We start from the raw sequence: 16,493 nt of genomic DNA on the forward strand, positions 1-16,493 counted from the left end.
TATCGGTTGGTACTTACGAAGCTTGTCTTATGTCTTTATTTTCCTCCATCTAAATAAGAAAAACTTTTTAATTTTTTTTGTCTTCGTTTATAATTGTAAAACAAGTAATAAATAATTAAAAGAGATACAATGACATAATTGATTGTCCTGAAGTTTGTACATTTCTTTCATTCTTTTTACCTCTTTTCTTTATGGTAGATATTTTTAAAATTCACAATAAGAAAAACACAGAAAAGCAAATGGTTGTGAGTTTTATGTTGGAAAAATCTTTTCTTTCATTATCATTATTTTCCTTCGTCTTTTACTTAGTTTGCCCTCTCACGGTTTATCATTCTAATACCGAGAGTCTCTTATTAATTTTATTTCATTTCATTTCATTTCCGAGCAATGTTTATTTAACCGCAACGATTTGACTCTGGAAATTCGTAGTAAATTTTTAAATACGTCTCACGGGACCTGGAACGAGAGGAGTCAGCATCCCGTTTTCCATGTCGTACGTAGCAGTAAGTACTTACGTAGGGTATTTCGCATTTAATGCCGTTTTTCCTTTCTATGAGTCATTGAGAGTTTAAAAGCGAGTTTTGTGTTTCATCGTTTCTCGCTCTCGCGAAATGCTTATTCAAATTTATTTCCCCCTTTCTTTCTTCATCAAAACCTTCTCACGCATATCATAAATTTTTCATTAATTCTCAATTACTTGTCGAATATGTTGTTGTGAAATACCACAGGATATATATGTACGTTATTGCCAAAATATGCACTAATGAAAAAGCTTTTTATTTTAAAAATTGTTTGATTGACCTTGAGACAAGATGTTTCAATATTTCGAATAAAATCAAGCGTTCTTTCTTTTACTCAATTTAAATCAAACTAATTTATGATCAATGAGTGTAAATAAAATAAAATTCGTTTACGAATTGAATAGAAAAAAAGAATAAAAGAAAAGCTAAGGAAAAAGAAAAAATGCACAAGAGGGGTGTCTAAAGATTATCAAAAGGTATATACCATCATATTGATTGGATCCCTTTGTCACTAGCTTTTTTATTAGAAATTTTCCGCTATTAACACGAGTGGAAAAGTTAGAGGAGCGAGGAGTTATGTAAACGTTGATGATGGAGTTTGAGGTTTTGGTGAGTCTAAGAAGAGAGGGGGGTTGGATATGATGGTAGAGATGAGATCGGATAGCGAGAGCAGAGTTATGAATTAGTTTCATCGAGTTTTCGAGCGTTGGACGGTAGTACGTACACACGTTCAAGCGAACACAAGTGGATTTAAGCGAGTCCATAGCGTAAAGTTCGCTGCATTCCTACTGGCCAAAGGGTTGTGTAAAGGCTAGCGAAAATCAACGTTCCTGTTTCGTTCCCGTTTTTCTCTTCTTCCTCCTCTATATATATTTTTTCTCTTTCCTTTTTCCTCTTTCCTCTTTCTTTTTGTTTTTTTGTGTTTTTGTTTTTTTTTTGATTTTTTAACCCATGTTACGTTACGCGATGCGTTCGTGCTGCAGTTGACTGGTTGTTTTTTTTTGTTTCCTCTTTGGTAGATGTATTTTTATTTATTTATTTCTACGGTGGTTTCACTTCGATGAAGTTTAGTAAAAAAGGGGGAGGGTAAAAAATAAAAAAGGGAAGGAAACAAAAATTTTATTCACAAAACTATACAAAGGATGAAGGTTTCGTTTTTTTATTTTATTGAAAGATAATTTCTTGTTTTTATTTCTCTTTTATTTTTTTTTTTAAATTGTGATAGAAGAAATTCAAGAGTGAACAGGAAGTAGTGTTTCTTATCTCACGTGAATGTGTATATAAATATAAAAGAACGGAAAGAAACCTAAAACATAAATGATAACAGAGGAACGATTACTATTGGAAGTGTGCATAACTAAAGACGTGTGTGAGATAATGTGAGTATGAGCGCACACTTGTTTGATTCTACTCGTCACGGTAGTATTTTTATTATTTAGGTTTCATAGAAATTAATCTTTCATTATCGATTTTCAAATAAAAATTTGTAATTTTTCAGTGGGATACTTCTTATTTCAAAAGTATATTCTAATAAGCGTTAATGTTTAAAATGTATTAACTGTACATTTTCACTCAACTTTTACAATTGTAAGTAGTTCAAACACTCCGATCATATATGATCAATGTAGCAAAGTGTTAAATCCAAATTAATATCAAGATAAGATGAAATTGAGCGAAAGTTCAGCAATAACATTGGCCGGGTATGAGTTTGGGAGTTTTATTGAAAAATCTTTATTGGTTGAAGTTGTTGTTCTCATCGTAAATTACAACAATAGGCTTTCAACTCTGAGACCCGTCGACGGATCCACGAATGATCCTATGAAAGCGAGACGATAAGCCGCTCAACTAGAAATTATATTGATCGTGGAGACAAGATAATGAACGGCTAATCGTACGGACACTCCCTGATATGAAATAATTAACGGCCCCCAATTGGGGGAAAGGGGGGTGTTCGTATTGAACGGGATCGTTTGATGCTGATGCAAGCTATTACATCGAACAAATTTTCTGCTTATCGGAAATATAATATACAATAGTCGGTGTAAATGAAAATTTTGTTGAGGGTGGGGGGGGGAAAGAAAGTAAACCAAACGAAACCAATGGTTTCAATTTCAAACATGGAAAATTGATCTTTTTCTCGTTTTTTTTTTTATCTATTTAATATTGTCAAAATATCGATAACATGTACACATATTATGTACCGATAATTATGGTAATTGATCGAGTAATAAATTATCTATATTTTGTAGTGTAAATAATAATTAAATAAATTTTATTTTTTAGATTTTGTTGTTGTTTAATCCACTATCGTAATAACCCGCGCGCGACAAGTGTTACATTTTATTTTATACGATAAAAAAAGATAAAATTATTGGTTAAAAACAAAAAAAAAATGGAAATGAAGTTATGTAGTAGTACTTATTTTGGGTGGAAATAAGAATGTAGATAGACAATGTAGAAAATTAGATAACATCTATACCTTACATTTAACAGAAGCTATTATTGTTTCTCACTGTATAGATTTGAACGTAATGTCAATTTAACTTGGATTTCTTCCGACAAAAAAGTACTCGGGTAGTAGAAACAGCTATACTTTGCCGTTCTTTGTTTGATTCTTACGTCCGTTTCCGTAGAACGATAAATAACGTTTTCCCAAGGAGTTTCCGTTTCTGTGTCGGTCTTTTAATCCAATCGGAAGAGGTCGGAAAGAAACATGGCCATCCGTTTGCCATCGACTGTTACGGAAATGTGACCTTTTCGAGACTCTAAGCTACCCTTATCGTTCCTCGAATAGATTGAGAAAGGAAGAGAGAGAGAAAGAGAGAGAGAGAGATAGTGAGAGTAAGAGAGAAAGAGAGAGAGAGAGAGAGATAGTGAGAGTAAGAGAGAAAGAGAGTTAAGCGTCGTTAGGCGATATCGAAATTGAAGTATCGTAGTGTGGACTCGTAAAGCTCAGGAATCACAAGTTTCCTCGAGCTGGTTAGTAGATCGATGAACCGAGAGTGGAACTACGAGTACGTTAATAATTTCCCGTAGGAGATAGGGACGATACAAATTTAGTGATCGTTATAGAGATTTAATGTAATCGCTTGGAATTTAATAAGCGTTTTACGCATAGTCACAGGAGTATCTCTTATCTAGCTTACTTTGGTTAAATGTTAATAACGAATATGCGTATATGTTAAAGTACGTTTATGGATTATAATAATTCAATCATAACTATAAATTATATTGGTATTCATAAAGGAAATTTCAAAAGATATTCATCGTGATTCAATTATATTTTATTATAATTAATGATAATTTTCATTGTAACAATAAGATTTTATTTTTTTTCTTTATTTTTTGTATAAAACAGAAATTGACACATAATATATACAATAATATTTTGAAACTTTATACGTATGCATTACTTTTTTTTTCTTTTTATTTCACGGTAATGAAGTTTTCCATGTAATAATTTTTTTTTCATCTCTTATGATCCTATACATTGTTATACGTAGTTGGTAATTTTGTTTTGTTAATTCGACGTTCCAACGAAACTTTAGTAGAACGAAATTATTAATACGATCTGGTGAATAATGATTACAATGAGATTTAATCAGTGATATAAATTTGTATGAACAGTGAACTGCAGAGAGCGTAATAAATTAAGAATTGTTTATTCACATATTTCCATTATTAGCAGACTTAAAATGTTTTGTCATTTCTTTCGTATAATAAATATAGAGGATAAAATCTGTTAAAAATGTCCACCTGAAGAGTTTTTACTATTTCACTGTGATAGGAAAAAATGTATTTAAATGTAAATTGTTTGTTGTCATAAACCGAATTGTATTATAGGAAAATATTTTTTTAAATTAGTTTTTAATTAATCAAAAAAAAAAAATATCGAAATCTCAGTGAAGTTATTGTTAGAAAGAGCCTTACAAACTTGGTGTCAAGAAGATTTAAAAACATGAGAAACGTACTGAAATATAAAGCCATTGTTACGGTACTACTTACATTACGAAAGTTAGAAGAAAATTACGATAGATCGTAAATATTCTCAACTCGTGGAGGTTGCTGTATGGAAGACACATAAACTAAAATTTACTTTATACTTTATAGTACTAATCAAATTTTGGTGAATCTTATACCTACTATTCTTTCAGAGCAAATTTAAACTAACTTTGAGATTTACGTTAATTTAGATTTGTAATTGAGAATATTTAACCTTAATACCTTTTGTTATTCTGGAGTTAATATTTAAACAAATATTTTTACTTGAATATTACAATTTATAATACCCAAAGTTATTATTAATTATAATATATGTATTGTTTTTATCTAGTACACGTACGTGGAAAATATATTTTTTGATTTTTATAAATTATTCCAAAATTATTAAATTAATCAGCGTTAGTTTACAATTGCCGATGATTAAAAATATAAAATGAAAATTATTTTATTAATTCCTGTGCGGTTATACGCGATCTAATATTTAAATAAATTAATTATTATTTTTAATTTATTCAAACCCAGTGAACACACCAATGTAACCGAAACTTCACGTTTACAGAACCAAAAACTTTAGGTTACGTAAAACCGTAAATAACATACGGGTCATAAATGTGATGTTTTAATTTTTTTCTTTAATTATTTTTTTTTTCTAAAGGGGCGGGATTTGAACTCGGGAACATACGATTACTGGATGGAGATTACTGGATTGTGTGTTCTCTCATTGAGCCATGCGAACTCTTGTATTTATTTATATTATATTACTAATACATATATAATTAATAATATTATTAATTATAATTAATAAATATTAATAACTGTAATTAATAAATAATATTAAATAATAAAATATAACATAAATTAATAATATAAATTATAATTAACACGTTCCGTGCCACGTATACCACTGGTGGTACACTAATCATTAGACATATTTATTTAATGCACTGAAAATATATACTTATAAGAAATTTAATTCTATAAAAAAATATTCCTATTCAAATATTGATGTATTATGCAAAATGCAGTATAAAGCAATGCAGTTACAACGCATTATATAATTTCAAAGTTACTTTTTTTAACATAAATTTGACTTAAAATTCCAAAGCAAACAAAATATAACTATTTTATATAGGTGTTCTGTAACAATATGAACAGAACTGAAACATTACATTGTGATGTAAATGTGTCGATAAAACAGAGTCACATCGGTTATGTTATTTATAAGTTAACTTTGGTATGTAATAGTGACGTCTAGAATGTAAAGCTAACGTAACTATGTTATATAAATATAACATAACACTAAGGTTACTAATGCGATGTCACTTGGTAAGTAACATGTATGTCATTTTAATGTCATATTTACGTCACAAATTTGATGTCCCATTTACAGAACAATTTGTATCACAAGAATGTAAAATTTACATTACATTTGTTATGTTACATATTCTTTAGGTGTGATATCACTGTGATATCGTTGGTGTGTTCACTGGGAACATACCGTACGAAAGCGGAATATTGTTTAAATTTAAATTTAATAATCGAAATTTATAATTCAACATAAGTCCACATATATATAATAAAAATTTTTTTCAACAATTCGTGTAAAAGAAAATACGTATTATTAAAGAGGAACAAAAGGGCAAATTTTATAGATCGTTGGTTTGTTCTTGGTGAAAATCGTTAGGTATGATCGAGCTTTTGGATTAAAGCTCGTTGATACGGTAATCAAACCCAACTCCGTCCGCAAAACAATGCCACTGCAAACACATTTGGCTCGCAATATGCGTTTCCATGTTACGTCGTCGTCGTCGTCGTCGTCGTCGTCGTCGTCGTCGTCCATTGAGAGGGGTGGTGGAGGAAGAGGAGGAGAGGATGATGTAGACAGCATCGATGCCTATAGTTGATAGGGAAAGAGAGGAAACGGAGGACGAGGAAGAGATCGTACTGAGAAAGGTGGGGTGTTATCCGATCTATACGTTTCCGTAATTTCATTAGCAATTGAAATTCCCTCATGGTTGTACAAGTGGAGTTGCGTGTGGCCGATTTTGTTAAGGCCGATATGATTATGTACTTTCTTACGTTTTGATTTTTTTTTTTTTTAATTTATTCTTTCGTTGATTTCATTAGAATTTTAATCAATTTATTGTTTCGAACTTTAAAATGACAAAGAGAGTTAGGAACTTCTTAAAATCGTTGCAATTGCTTTTTCAGAAGTTATGTGTAATATAAATAAATTACATTATCAACGGTCAACACACATTATATTTAGACATTTTATAAAATAATAGAAGATTAATTATAATGAATATCAATTTTTCTTAGTAATTAATAATGAAATTATTTGCGTGTTCGAAAGATCAATAATTACGTTCAATTTGAATGATATATTATGTATAAAAAAAAATTAACTTCATTTGTATGCAAAACGTATTGTCAATATATTGATTACATATTTTTTTGATCGCGTCTATAATTACATAATTATTTTGTAAGGTGGTTAAATAATTTTGACCGATACGTATTTATGTTGTATATGTCCGTAATAAATATATATAGTAGAAGTGATTGACGAATATACTAGTCATCTTAATTTCAATAAGCTTTAGAAACATTAGTCTCAATTGGAAATGTTCATCGAAATTTGTACATATGTAATAGAAGTCGATAATGCTAGAGGGAATAAATAAGAGAGAGAAAGAAAGAGAGAGAGAGAAAACAGAGAGAGGAATAGTAGTAGCTAGGAGGGTTCCAACTTGTTACGTGGTTGCACGAGTCACAGTGTACAGAGAACGCTTCCTAATGAAGTACGACGAATTACTACGAATTAATGGGTATTACGGAATCACGTGACCCTACGTGACCCGACAAATCCCTTATGGGCTTTTCGCCCGAAGGGTCACAGAGCGGAAAGGAGCAAAGTATAATTAGAATAATGCGCTTCGTCTATCCTGTTGGAAACGCAAGCGGTTGTACAGCTTTCTTGCATGTGTGTGTCCGTTTAATGGATGAATGAACGGATGAATGGAATGGTGAGTGGTTGAAGGGAGAGATATTTATGAGGAAAATGCATGGAACCTTTTGATCGTGGAAAGATAAATCAAGGATATATGTAAGATTTGATGAGAAGTATAAATAACGACGGGTATGGTTACATATAACAAAGCAAGCAAGGATGAAAGAGAAGATTTTAGAAGAATGAAGTTCGAAAAAGATAGAATATTATAGAAGAGATAAGAAAAGAAAGATATTTACAAACAAAAGCGATGAAAAAAAGATGAAGAAAGACGACGAAGCTCCGAGAGGAGCGTACCTACCGCTGAAATTATTCGTAATCTTTGGAAGGTGGTTGTAGAAGGTGGGAGGCAAAAGTAGAAGGAGATGAAATAGGATGGGGGTGTACGGGTTTGTGGCGAAAAACGGATGAAGTATGGTGGGCAAGCAAGCACGGTTTCGAGCTCGATGACGATTGACTTTGGAAGAAAGAAGATCCAAAGATCATTCTGTCCTTTTCTCTCTATTCTTTTTCGTCTTTCTCTCTTTATCTCTCTCTGTCTCTCTGTCTCTCTCTTTCCCTATTCTCCTTCCTTCTTTCTCTGGCAGAACGACTGCCAACCCTAGCGGAGGCTGCACGCCTGAACAATGGAAACAATACATTGAAATGAGAAAGTTGGTTTGCATTGTCGGACAAGCGAGGGTGAGAGAGGCCCACGATGCCACCCCCTTCAACCACCTCCACTTTCTCTCTCTTTTTCTCTTTCTCTTTCTATCTTTGTCTTATATTCGTGCGTTTCACTTTTTTCATTCCTCGTAAAAGTGTGTACATCTTTCTCTATATAGTATATATGAAATGTATACGTATATGTATGCTCTGGGCTGTCTCTCTCTCTTTCTCTCTCTCTCTCTCTCTCTTTCTCTGTCTCTCTCTTTCTCTCTCTTCTCTTTCCCTTTCTCTATTCCTTCTTTTTTTTCCATCTCTATTTCTCTCATCTCTGTGAAGGGACGCGACTCGTCTCCGCCTCGTTTCCCATCGCCTGCTTGAAAGAAAGGATTGTAAACCGCCGGATGAGCCGTGGATTCCGGAATGGGGACTGCTCCATTCGTCGTTTCTCTTCTCTTCTCTTCTCTCTCTCTTTTTCTTTCTCTTTTGCATTTTTTTCTTCCTCTGTGCATATACCTCGCTATTCGTGAACTCTACTCTTCCTAGTGTGTTTCTGTCTCTTTTTCTCTTACTTTCTCTCATATTCTTTGTGCATTTACCTACACACGGATATACTCGTCGACAATTAGTCAAAGAGATCGCTTTTTTCGCGCTCCGTTTTAATAAGCGAATCGAGTGGCCGGATTGTCGGTACTTTTTCTAACGACCAACGAATCTTGATACTTCGTTTTATAGGTTACTATATAAAGTGGAATAGTATAGATTGTAAGTAAGGATTTTTTCAAATTTCAATCGTCTTATATTCAAATCTGTTTTATTTTTGCATATTATTGTCATTAAGTTATTATAAAAATTTTTATTTTCTAATTCATTAATATTTCAGTCATTAAATATTGTTCTTTAGTTTTTAATCGAAATGAATTTTTCATATTATCTTTAGTTTGCTTGTCAAGTAAATTTGATTGAGAAAAGTTGAAAAGGCAGAGAGAGAAAGAGAAGAAATAAAAGAATGATAGACAGAGAGAGAGAGAGAGAGAGAGAGAGAGAAAGAGAGAGAAAGAGAGAGATTCATAGCAGTGTAAGCAAATCTAACAAAGGAAGTTTCTTCTGAAAACCATCCGTGCTTTACGTCGAGCGACGGTAATTTCACGGGGCTGCAGTTTTATCACGTAGCTACGAATGGAGCAGCAATGGTGCAACAATTTTTGTGTAACGAGAAGGTACATTTATGCGTACTCGTCTCTCGGTAAAACAATATGAGATATAGCAGGTAAGGTAAATCGATGTTGGGGTGTTATATTTATCCAACCCCTTTTTTCTTCTTGCAATTAAAAACAAAAGATAATGGAACACAAACAAAAAAAAGAAATAAATACAAAAGAAATATGGATATTGTTTGAAATAAAAGCTGATAATTCATTTTCAAGGAAGGGTGGGGGTGATCGTCGTCGTCGATGTGTGTCGTCTTAGAAAACAGTACAACACTCGATATATCGAGCGATTAATTGGAGTAGATGAACTCTTGTTAGAGGGGGCGGGACCTATTTCGTGACTTTGGACAGGCTCACGTGTATGATTATGTAAAGGGGGAGATCTGTAATGTTCTCAAGGACGCTTACGAAACGGACAGGACATTAAAGATGACAAGAGAATAGGAGGGAAGATGAGAGAGATAGAGAAAGATAGATGGATATGGGGAATGAGAGATCTGAAGGATATTGACGTAAAGCGTTACACAGATGGTCGCCCGGCCGGTTGTCTCGGTCTCTTGAACGAGCCTACACGACAGTGAAAGCAGAAGTGTACAGCCTTCAGAAGCTCTTGCGATGACGTTGAGGGTTTGACTAAAGTTAGTCCACTCGACGTATCGTGCGCATGCTGCAGGAAACGTACAAACACGTTGGTACTATGCGTAACCACCCATCGTCGTCTCTCTTTTGCGTCTTCCTCTTCTCCTTCTATATCAGCAAGTACGTCCGAAGAGAAGAGAAAAAGAGAGAGAGATCTCGAGTAGCTGCCAGGTCTACGTCTGAATTCCCCTTGGTCTCCCCCCTTCTACTCTCCTCGGTGGCTTCTATTGTTTAGCTATTCCGATGAGCCAGTGCATTTCAAATGCACTCGAGCGAGCCATTATATCGGAGAATACAAGCACTTCCTTTCGCAAACCGAGCGTGCACGCTTGCTTGCTTGCTTGCGAGAACCACGTACGTGATGATGTGCTTTCGCGTTCGTTTTTTCTTTTTGATTTTATCTTACTAATAATTTTTTTCAACTTTGCTATATTTAATCTCATTTCGAGATTTTCTAAGAATTATACCTGTTCTTTTCTTATATTATATATATGTATATATCAATCATATTATATTCATATATATGATATGATATTCATTATCAAACTTTCATGTGTACTGATTTTTGTCTCTGAATATTTTTTGAACGCTTAATTTAATCGCCAAAACATAAGACACCATTTTTAGAGAGCAGTTAATTTCCTACAAAAATTTGTATTGCGCATCTTATAATAGTCATTTATTGTCGAGTTATAAAATTCATAAACAAAAATGAAATTTGTCTAAAAATCATCAAATTTAAATCTTCAATATCATTCAAATGGTGAGGTTTACGGAAAAAATATAAGATACCTGAGATACTCTTTTTTGTAGAGCATTAAATTTCCTACAAAATTCTTCTGGAACATTTTTCTGTACAATCAATTAATGATGAGGTATGAATTTTATTCTATTGGACTGAGAAAAAAATAAAAAACTGCGATGCGGAGGATCTTCCTATTAAAATTAAGAGCTCATATTTGGTGAGAATTTTTTTTAAGGTGTCTAGCAACCCATTTTTCCGTGGCACTTGAAAAAAAAAAGTCATTTTTTTGACCCACCCTAATATATATATATATATATGTACGTATATCTTAATGTTTATCTATATTTTTCTTGTCTTTTTAAACGCAAATTTAATAGAAATGTTTTTTTGCAATATTTGTTTAAAAATCGTCCTAAAGTGCAACGAGTTTTTTTTTTTAAATATTCTCTTTCTTTTAGATCTTTTGATAAAGTTCTGGTTAAATCGCTACAAACAAGATGAATTAATATTCATTTTTATTTGCTCGATAAACCGCACTAGAAAAGAACAGTACGAAAAGCCCGAGGAAAAGAGAAAAATAGATAGGAAAGAGTGTGGGCAGGGGTAAGGGTAAAGTAATACGTCAAACGCAAAGACCCGGCGTACGTCCGACTTTACGTTAAGATGAAATTACTTTTACTCCACAAAGAAAGACTTCTTTGTCTCCTTTTATTCTTCCTACTTGTTCCAAGCGAAAACAAGAAATTTAATTTTTTACTTGGGTACCATTTGTTTTTATCCTCGGTAAGAAATTATTACGGAGATCGGAAGATGTAGGTCATAAGGTATTGCGGAATGAAAAAATGCTCGAAGAAAAAAGGGAGTGAGAAAGTTGAGGGGAAAAAAGGAATACGAGAGAGAGGAAGACAGTGAATGAGAAAGAGAAAGCGGATAAGAAAGAGAAAGGTACATAAATTGATAGATAGATAGATTGATAGATAGATAGATAGGTAGGTAAAGAGTGAGAGAAAGAGAAAGAGAGAGAGAGAGAGATAATTCGGACTTCGTGAAATCTTCGAGAAGCGAATGACAGAACAAGGATACCTTATCGTTGTCATCGTTGTCGTAACATGAAGGTTCCGGTTGCTTCCTCTCCTCTGAGAAAACAATTACTTTAAAGATTAGGTAGAGTATAACCCTTATGAATTTAATATAATATAGTGCACTGTAATACGAAGATGTGTAGCATGCAGAAAGTTATGTTTCAATGGGTATACCATGTAGGCACGTAGACAGTTGCTCGTAAAACATTTCCAAGCATAAAAGTAATACTATTGAGATAATATCTATAATGAATCATAGAAAAATATTAAAAATATTATTAAGCGTTTATTAATTTTATAATGTAAGAATAATAAAAAATTAAACGTTTAAGCATATATATACGTCAGACTTTGCGTTATATATATATATATATATATATAGAGAGAGAGAGAGAGAGAGAGATTTTTATTCCCACGTAATTTAAATTTATTTATCAGTTATATCAGCACACACACACACATATATATATAAAATTGTTCAGGTTTTCTCGTTAACATGGAAAAGTACAAAGTTCAATTTAAACGTTGGTTTATTTATCTAGGAAAATTTGTGTAGCGTCATATGATGGTTGGCGCTGGTGTAAGAGAGTAAGCTATTGCTTTGCATATTAGCTCTCCTTTTTCGTTGACGACGAAAAGTCGCCCTTTCCAAACTTGTATCCATCCGGCCGATTAAATTTTCAATATCATCCGTCATATCGCTTAGGGATGAGAGTTAGTAGAAGAGTAGATGGGGAAGAGGAGAAGAGGGAGAGTAATAGTGGGATAGGAAGGGTAATCGTTTATCGATAATTCGTAATGTCGCTTTCTTGGCGAACGTTTCTGAACGTTTCTGGAAATGTTAATGAATACAATGTAATTTTCATTTGCGGGGATTTTCATTCAAGTTGTCCTGGTCACAATTCGACGCACGTTCTCGAAGCATTCTCTGTACTTCGTTGGGCTAGGCCAGGCAATGCCAGGACAAACCAAACCAGACCAGGCCAGGCCAATCAAAAGCAAAGCAAACCAAGCCAGGCCAAGCCAGGGCCAAGCTAGGGCGCAGTTCAGGCTAGACCAGATGGATAATGCCAGCCACCGGAATGCCGAATACATCCGAGTGGCTTGGCATTCCTACTTAAATCAACATAACTCGTATGATGAATGGTTAACAGGATTCACTGATAGCGGTGGGCTCAGGGATAGCGAAGGCGTGGAGTTTAGGTAGTTGGATCGAAGAGGAAGGAAGGGCGAAACGCAATGCGCTCCATTTATGGAACCTATTACCGGCGAATTTCAGCGTTAAATGTGTGATTTATGGCTACCCGTATTATCTTCGTTCACGTCCCGCGTCAACGATACAGTCTATAGAAGCTGTAGGACGTATGCGTTCTAGAAAATTACTTGGAAATTACCCCGCGGGACCGACCGAGGGAATGCACACACAAAAATTTCAACACTATGTTGCTGTTGTGCTCGTGCTGACTGGCTATATTTAATTGGTGATGGCCATTTTAAATACCCTTTTTAAATTTTTAATCGCGTTCCTTTTGGGGAGGGGGGATGAAGGCATCGGTAATGAATGGATACAAGCTAAGTGATAAAATCGTTCTCTCGTTCGTTATAACTTCTACCGTAGCGATAAATATAATTTGTAGTTGCTGCTCGGCATGTTTGGGTTAGGAAAGTAGGAGAATATAGATTATCATTGAAATATTCGCGGAATTCGACGTAGAATTACATCGGATTGTGAAGCATTGAGATTCTTGTTGTATAATCGATCGGTACTGGTATTGGATTGATAGATAGAGTTATTTTACGATGAGTGAAGAAGAATTAATCAAAATACATTTATTTAACAGATTATATCGATAAATTATTAATTCCATTTTCAATTAACATTCTTATATAAATATGATTGAATATAGCAGATATAATTATAATACAATCCAATGTCACCACCATTAATTAATTCGAATAAAATGAAAATTTCACTGGTACTATGTTCTTTTTAACCTTGTTTTTATTTATTTGTGCAGGTTGCAACGCATCGTATGAGATGCAGGGACCGAGTTTTGTATCTGAACCACCTTCTCGAGTCGAATTTACCAATGTGAACGGTGGTAGAGTGGACTGCACAGTCAGAGGGAATCCAGCACCTACGGTGGATTGGTTGGCCGCCGATGGAGGCAGTATAACTAACATACCAGGCATCAGACACATTCTTGGGAACGGGACGATTCACTTCCCTGGATTCGAGGCCGAAGCTTTCCGACAGGACGTCCATTGGGCCATTTATAGGTGCTCAGCCGCTAACAGTGTCGGCGCCGTCGTCAGCAGAGACGTCACTGTCAGAGCAGGCATGCCAACCTTTAAACTTCTTCCTCGTTACCCCTGCGTTAATCCAAACGTTAGCCGGGCGACACCGCGTTTCCCTTTCCCAAGCATTTTCCACTATATTTTTTTGTTCTTTTTTCTTCTTCCATTTTTTCCTTTTTCTGTTTTTTTCGTGCTTCTTTATTCTACCTCGAAAAATTTCACATTAAAATTATTTTACATTAGCAAAACGAATTCACGAAAGATAGAAAAAGAAAACGAAGAAAATAGTTAAATACAATCATTTTGGACGTTTAGCAAGTGGATAGTATTTAGTTGGTTCGTATATATATATATACGCATGTCAGACTATTTAAATACCTGACGATAAAATGTCTGCATTAAGTAGAACAGGTCAGCGTTTAATACGACTGACGGCTACGTGTCATACCTCACTGTCAGTAAGAAAGATAGATACGAAGGGAGTAAGAGAAATAGATAGATATACAGATGGAAAGAATAATAGAAAAAAATATGTATACACGTCAGGATATTTTTTTCCTCACATCCGACAGTTTCGTTTTACTTCGTGATTACGTTTTAGCAAGATAACGAACTCAGCAGCGAATTAAATAGCTTCTCTTTGTTAATCGTCCTGTTCAAACTTACTCTCCACTCTTCCCTTCCTTAGCCTGGAGCCATTGATCGTTGGATCCGCGCCGACTCAAAAGCTTTCGTTTATCGAAAATTTCGAAAGAAACGAAAGAAACTCTTTTTTTTTTACTTCAAGAATGTGAGGTATATTTTCTGATTGATGGAGGAGGCCTCGACCGTGATATGGTAATATTTATCCATATCACGTATCATTTTCGATTCGATGAAAGATGCATCTGGGGAATGTTAGGTATATAAGCTAAAATAGAAATGTATAAATATATACAAATGTAGTGAAGTATCTTCAGTTATATATATATATATATATATATATATATATATATATAGAAAAAAGTACGCGATCAAGTTCTTTTGTTCTTCCTCCACACTGAAGTATGAATTTATTTGTCAGAAAGTAGCTGAAGAATTTCTGTCGCGATATCAAATCGTGTCGAAGAGTATATTTGACTGAGAAGACCAAGTATCATGAATTATATGTATAGTTTTGTTGATACATATTTCGTCTTTCTTGTTGATTCGAAGAAAGAGAGATAGAAGGAAACAAAGAGTTGAAATTCGAATAAATAGTTTAATGATTTCTTACGATTAGATTTAATCGGTTGAATAATTATTTCTACGTTTTGAAAACATAATTATTAATTCTAACGCATCCATCTTATGCGAGTAAATTAGATTAAATCAAAGAAACATTAATTTTATTTTACGGTTCCTGACCATGAATCAGAAAAAATGTGAAAGATATCGTAAGATTTGATTCATTTTTATATTTTTATCAAAGGAATGTACCAAAAAGAAGACGGAGAGAGAAAGAGTTCGTGATCGTTTCCTTACATTCGATTGGCCAATATGGATGGAAACATATAGACACGGCGGGCGAATTTAGCAAAGAGGAAAAGGGTAGTACGACAAGGTAGAAAGGTAGTTTCGAAAAGGGAAGGAAAGGAAAGGAAAGGAAAGGAAAGGAAAGGAAAGGAAAGGAAAGGAAAGGAAAGGAAAGGAAAGGACAGAGATGGAGATACGAAAGGTGGAAGTACGGCGGTGCGATAAATGGAGCAAAAGGGGGTCGCGAGACGCCTTAAAAATAGAGCTTCCGCCGGGTCAACGAACCGGAAGATATCTTATCGACCTAATACGCCCGTAAATCATCGTCGCGTGAACGCAGCCCATACCTTTTCAGATTCATGCTGAGGATATCTCTGCCGCGTCAGCTCTCTCTCTCTTTCTCACTCTCATTCTCTCTTTCTCTTCCTTTCTGCCCTTTCCTACTTCATCTCTATCTCCTCCTCTCTTCTTTCTCTCCTCCACTTTCTTCTTCTTCTTCTTGAAGAAAACTCTTCCAACCGGATACGTTGTATTCCTCGAAGCAAAATGGATATGATTACATGCTCGCGCATGCCCAGATATCTTTTGTAGTATAACATGTATCGGTATACTGACTAGGAGAGAAGAGAGAAGAGATTGGAATCGAGTAACGCAACAATGGAACACCGTTTCCGCTTTCGTACGTTCCCTGAGACATCCAGCATCCTCCTACTGTCAAGAGTAATCTCGATTCTCGAACGAAAACATGTATGTACGTCTAACATCCATCTACATCCTCTACTTGTCTTGCTTGGACACGTAAGTTCTCTATGTAGATGTGTATATATATATATATACATACCT

At 34.3% G+C, this 16,493-nt stretch overlaps 1 protein-coding gene across 8 annotated transcripts in view; it reads left to right on the forward strand.

The window, feature by feature from the left end:
* LOC107074123 (cell adhesion molecule Dscam2) overlaps positions 1–16,493 on the forward strand; it is a 156,038-nt gene that overhangs the window by 31,793 nt on the left and 107,752 nt on the right. For all 8 annotated transcript variants that reach the window (XR_016178190.1, XM_089177238.1, XM_089177240.1 and 5 more), the window contains exon 2: positions 13,877–14,197. Coding sequence is in view for 7 of the 8 variants with exons in the window: in XM_089177238.1 (XP_089033364.1) it covers positions 13,877–14,197 (321 nt within the window). In the remaining variant the exon portion in view is untranslated. The remainder of the gene's footprint in view (positions 1–13,876; positions 14,198–16,493) is intronic.

This window comes from Polistes dominula, unplaced genomic scaffold (genome assembly GCF_049000335.1).
Source record: "Polistes dominula isolate Pdom_NZ unplaced genomic scaffold, Pdom_raw_medaka contig_20, whole genome shotgun sequence".
Classification (NCBI taxonomy): domain Eukaryota; kingdom Metazoa; phylum Arthropoda; class Insecta; order Hymenoptera; family Vespidae; genus Polistes; species Polistes dominula.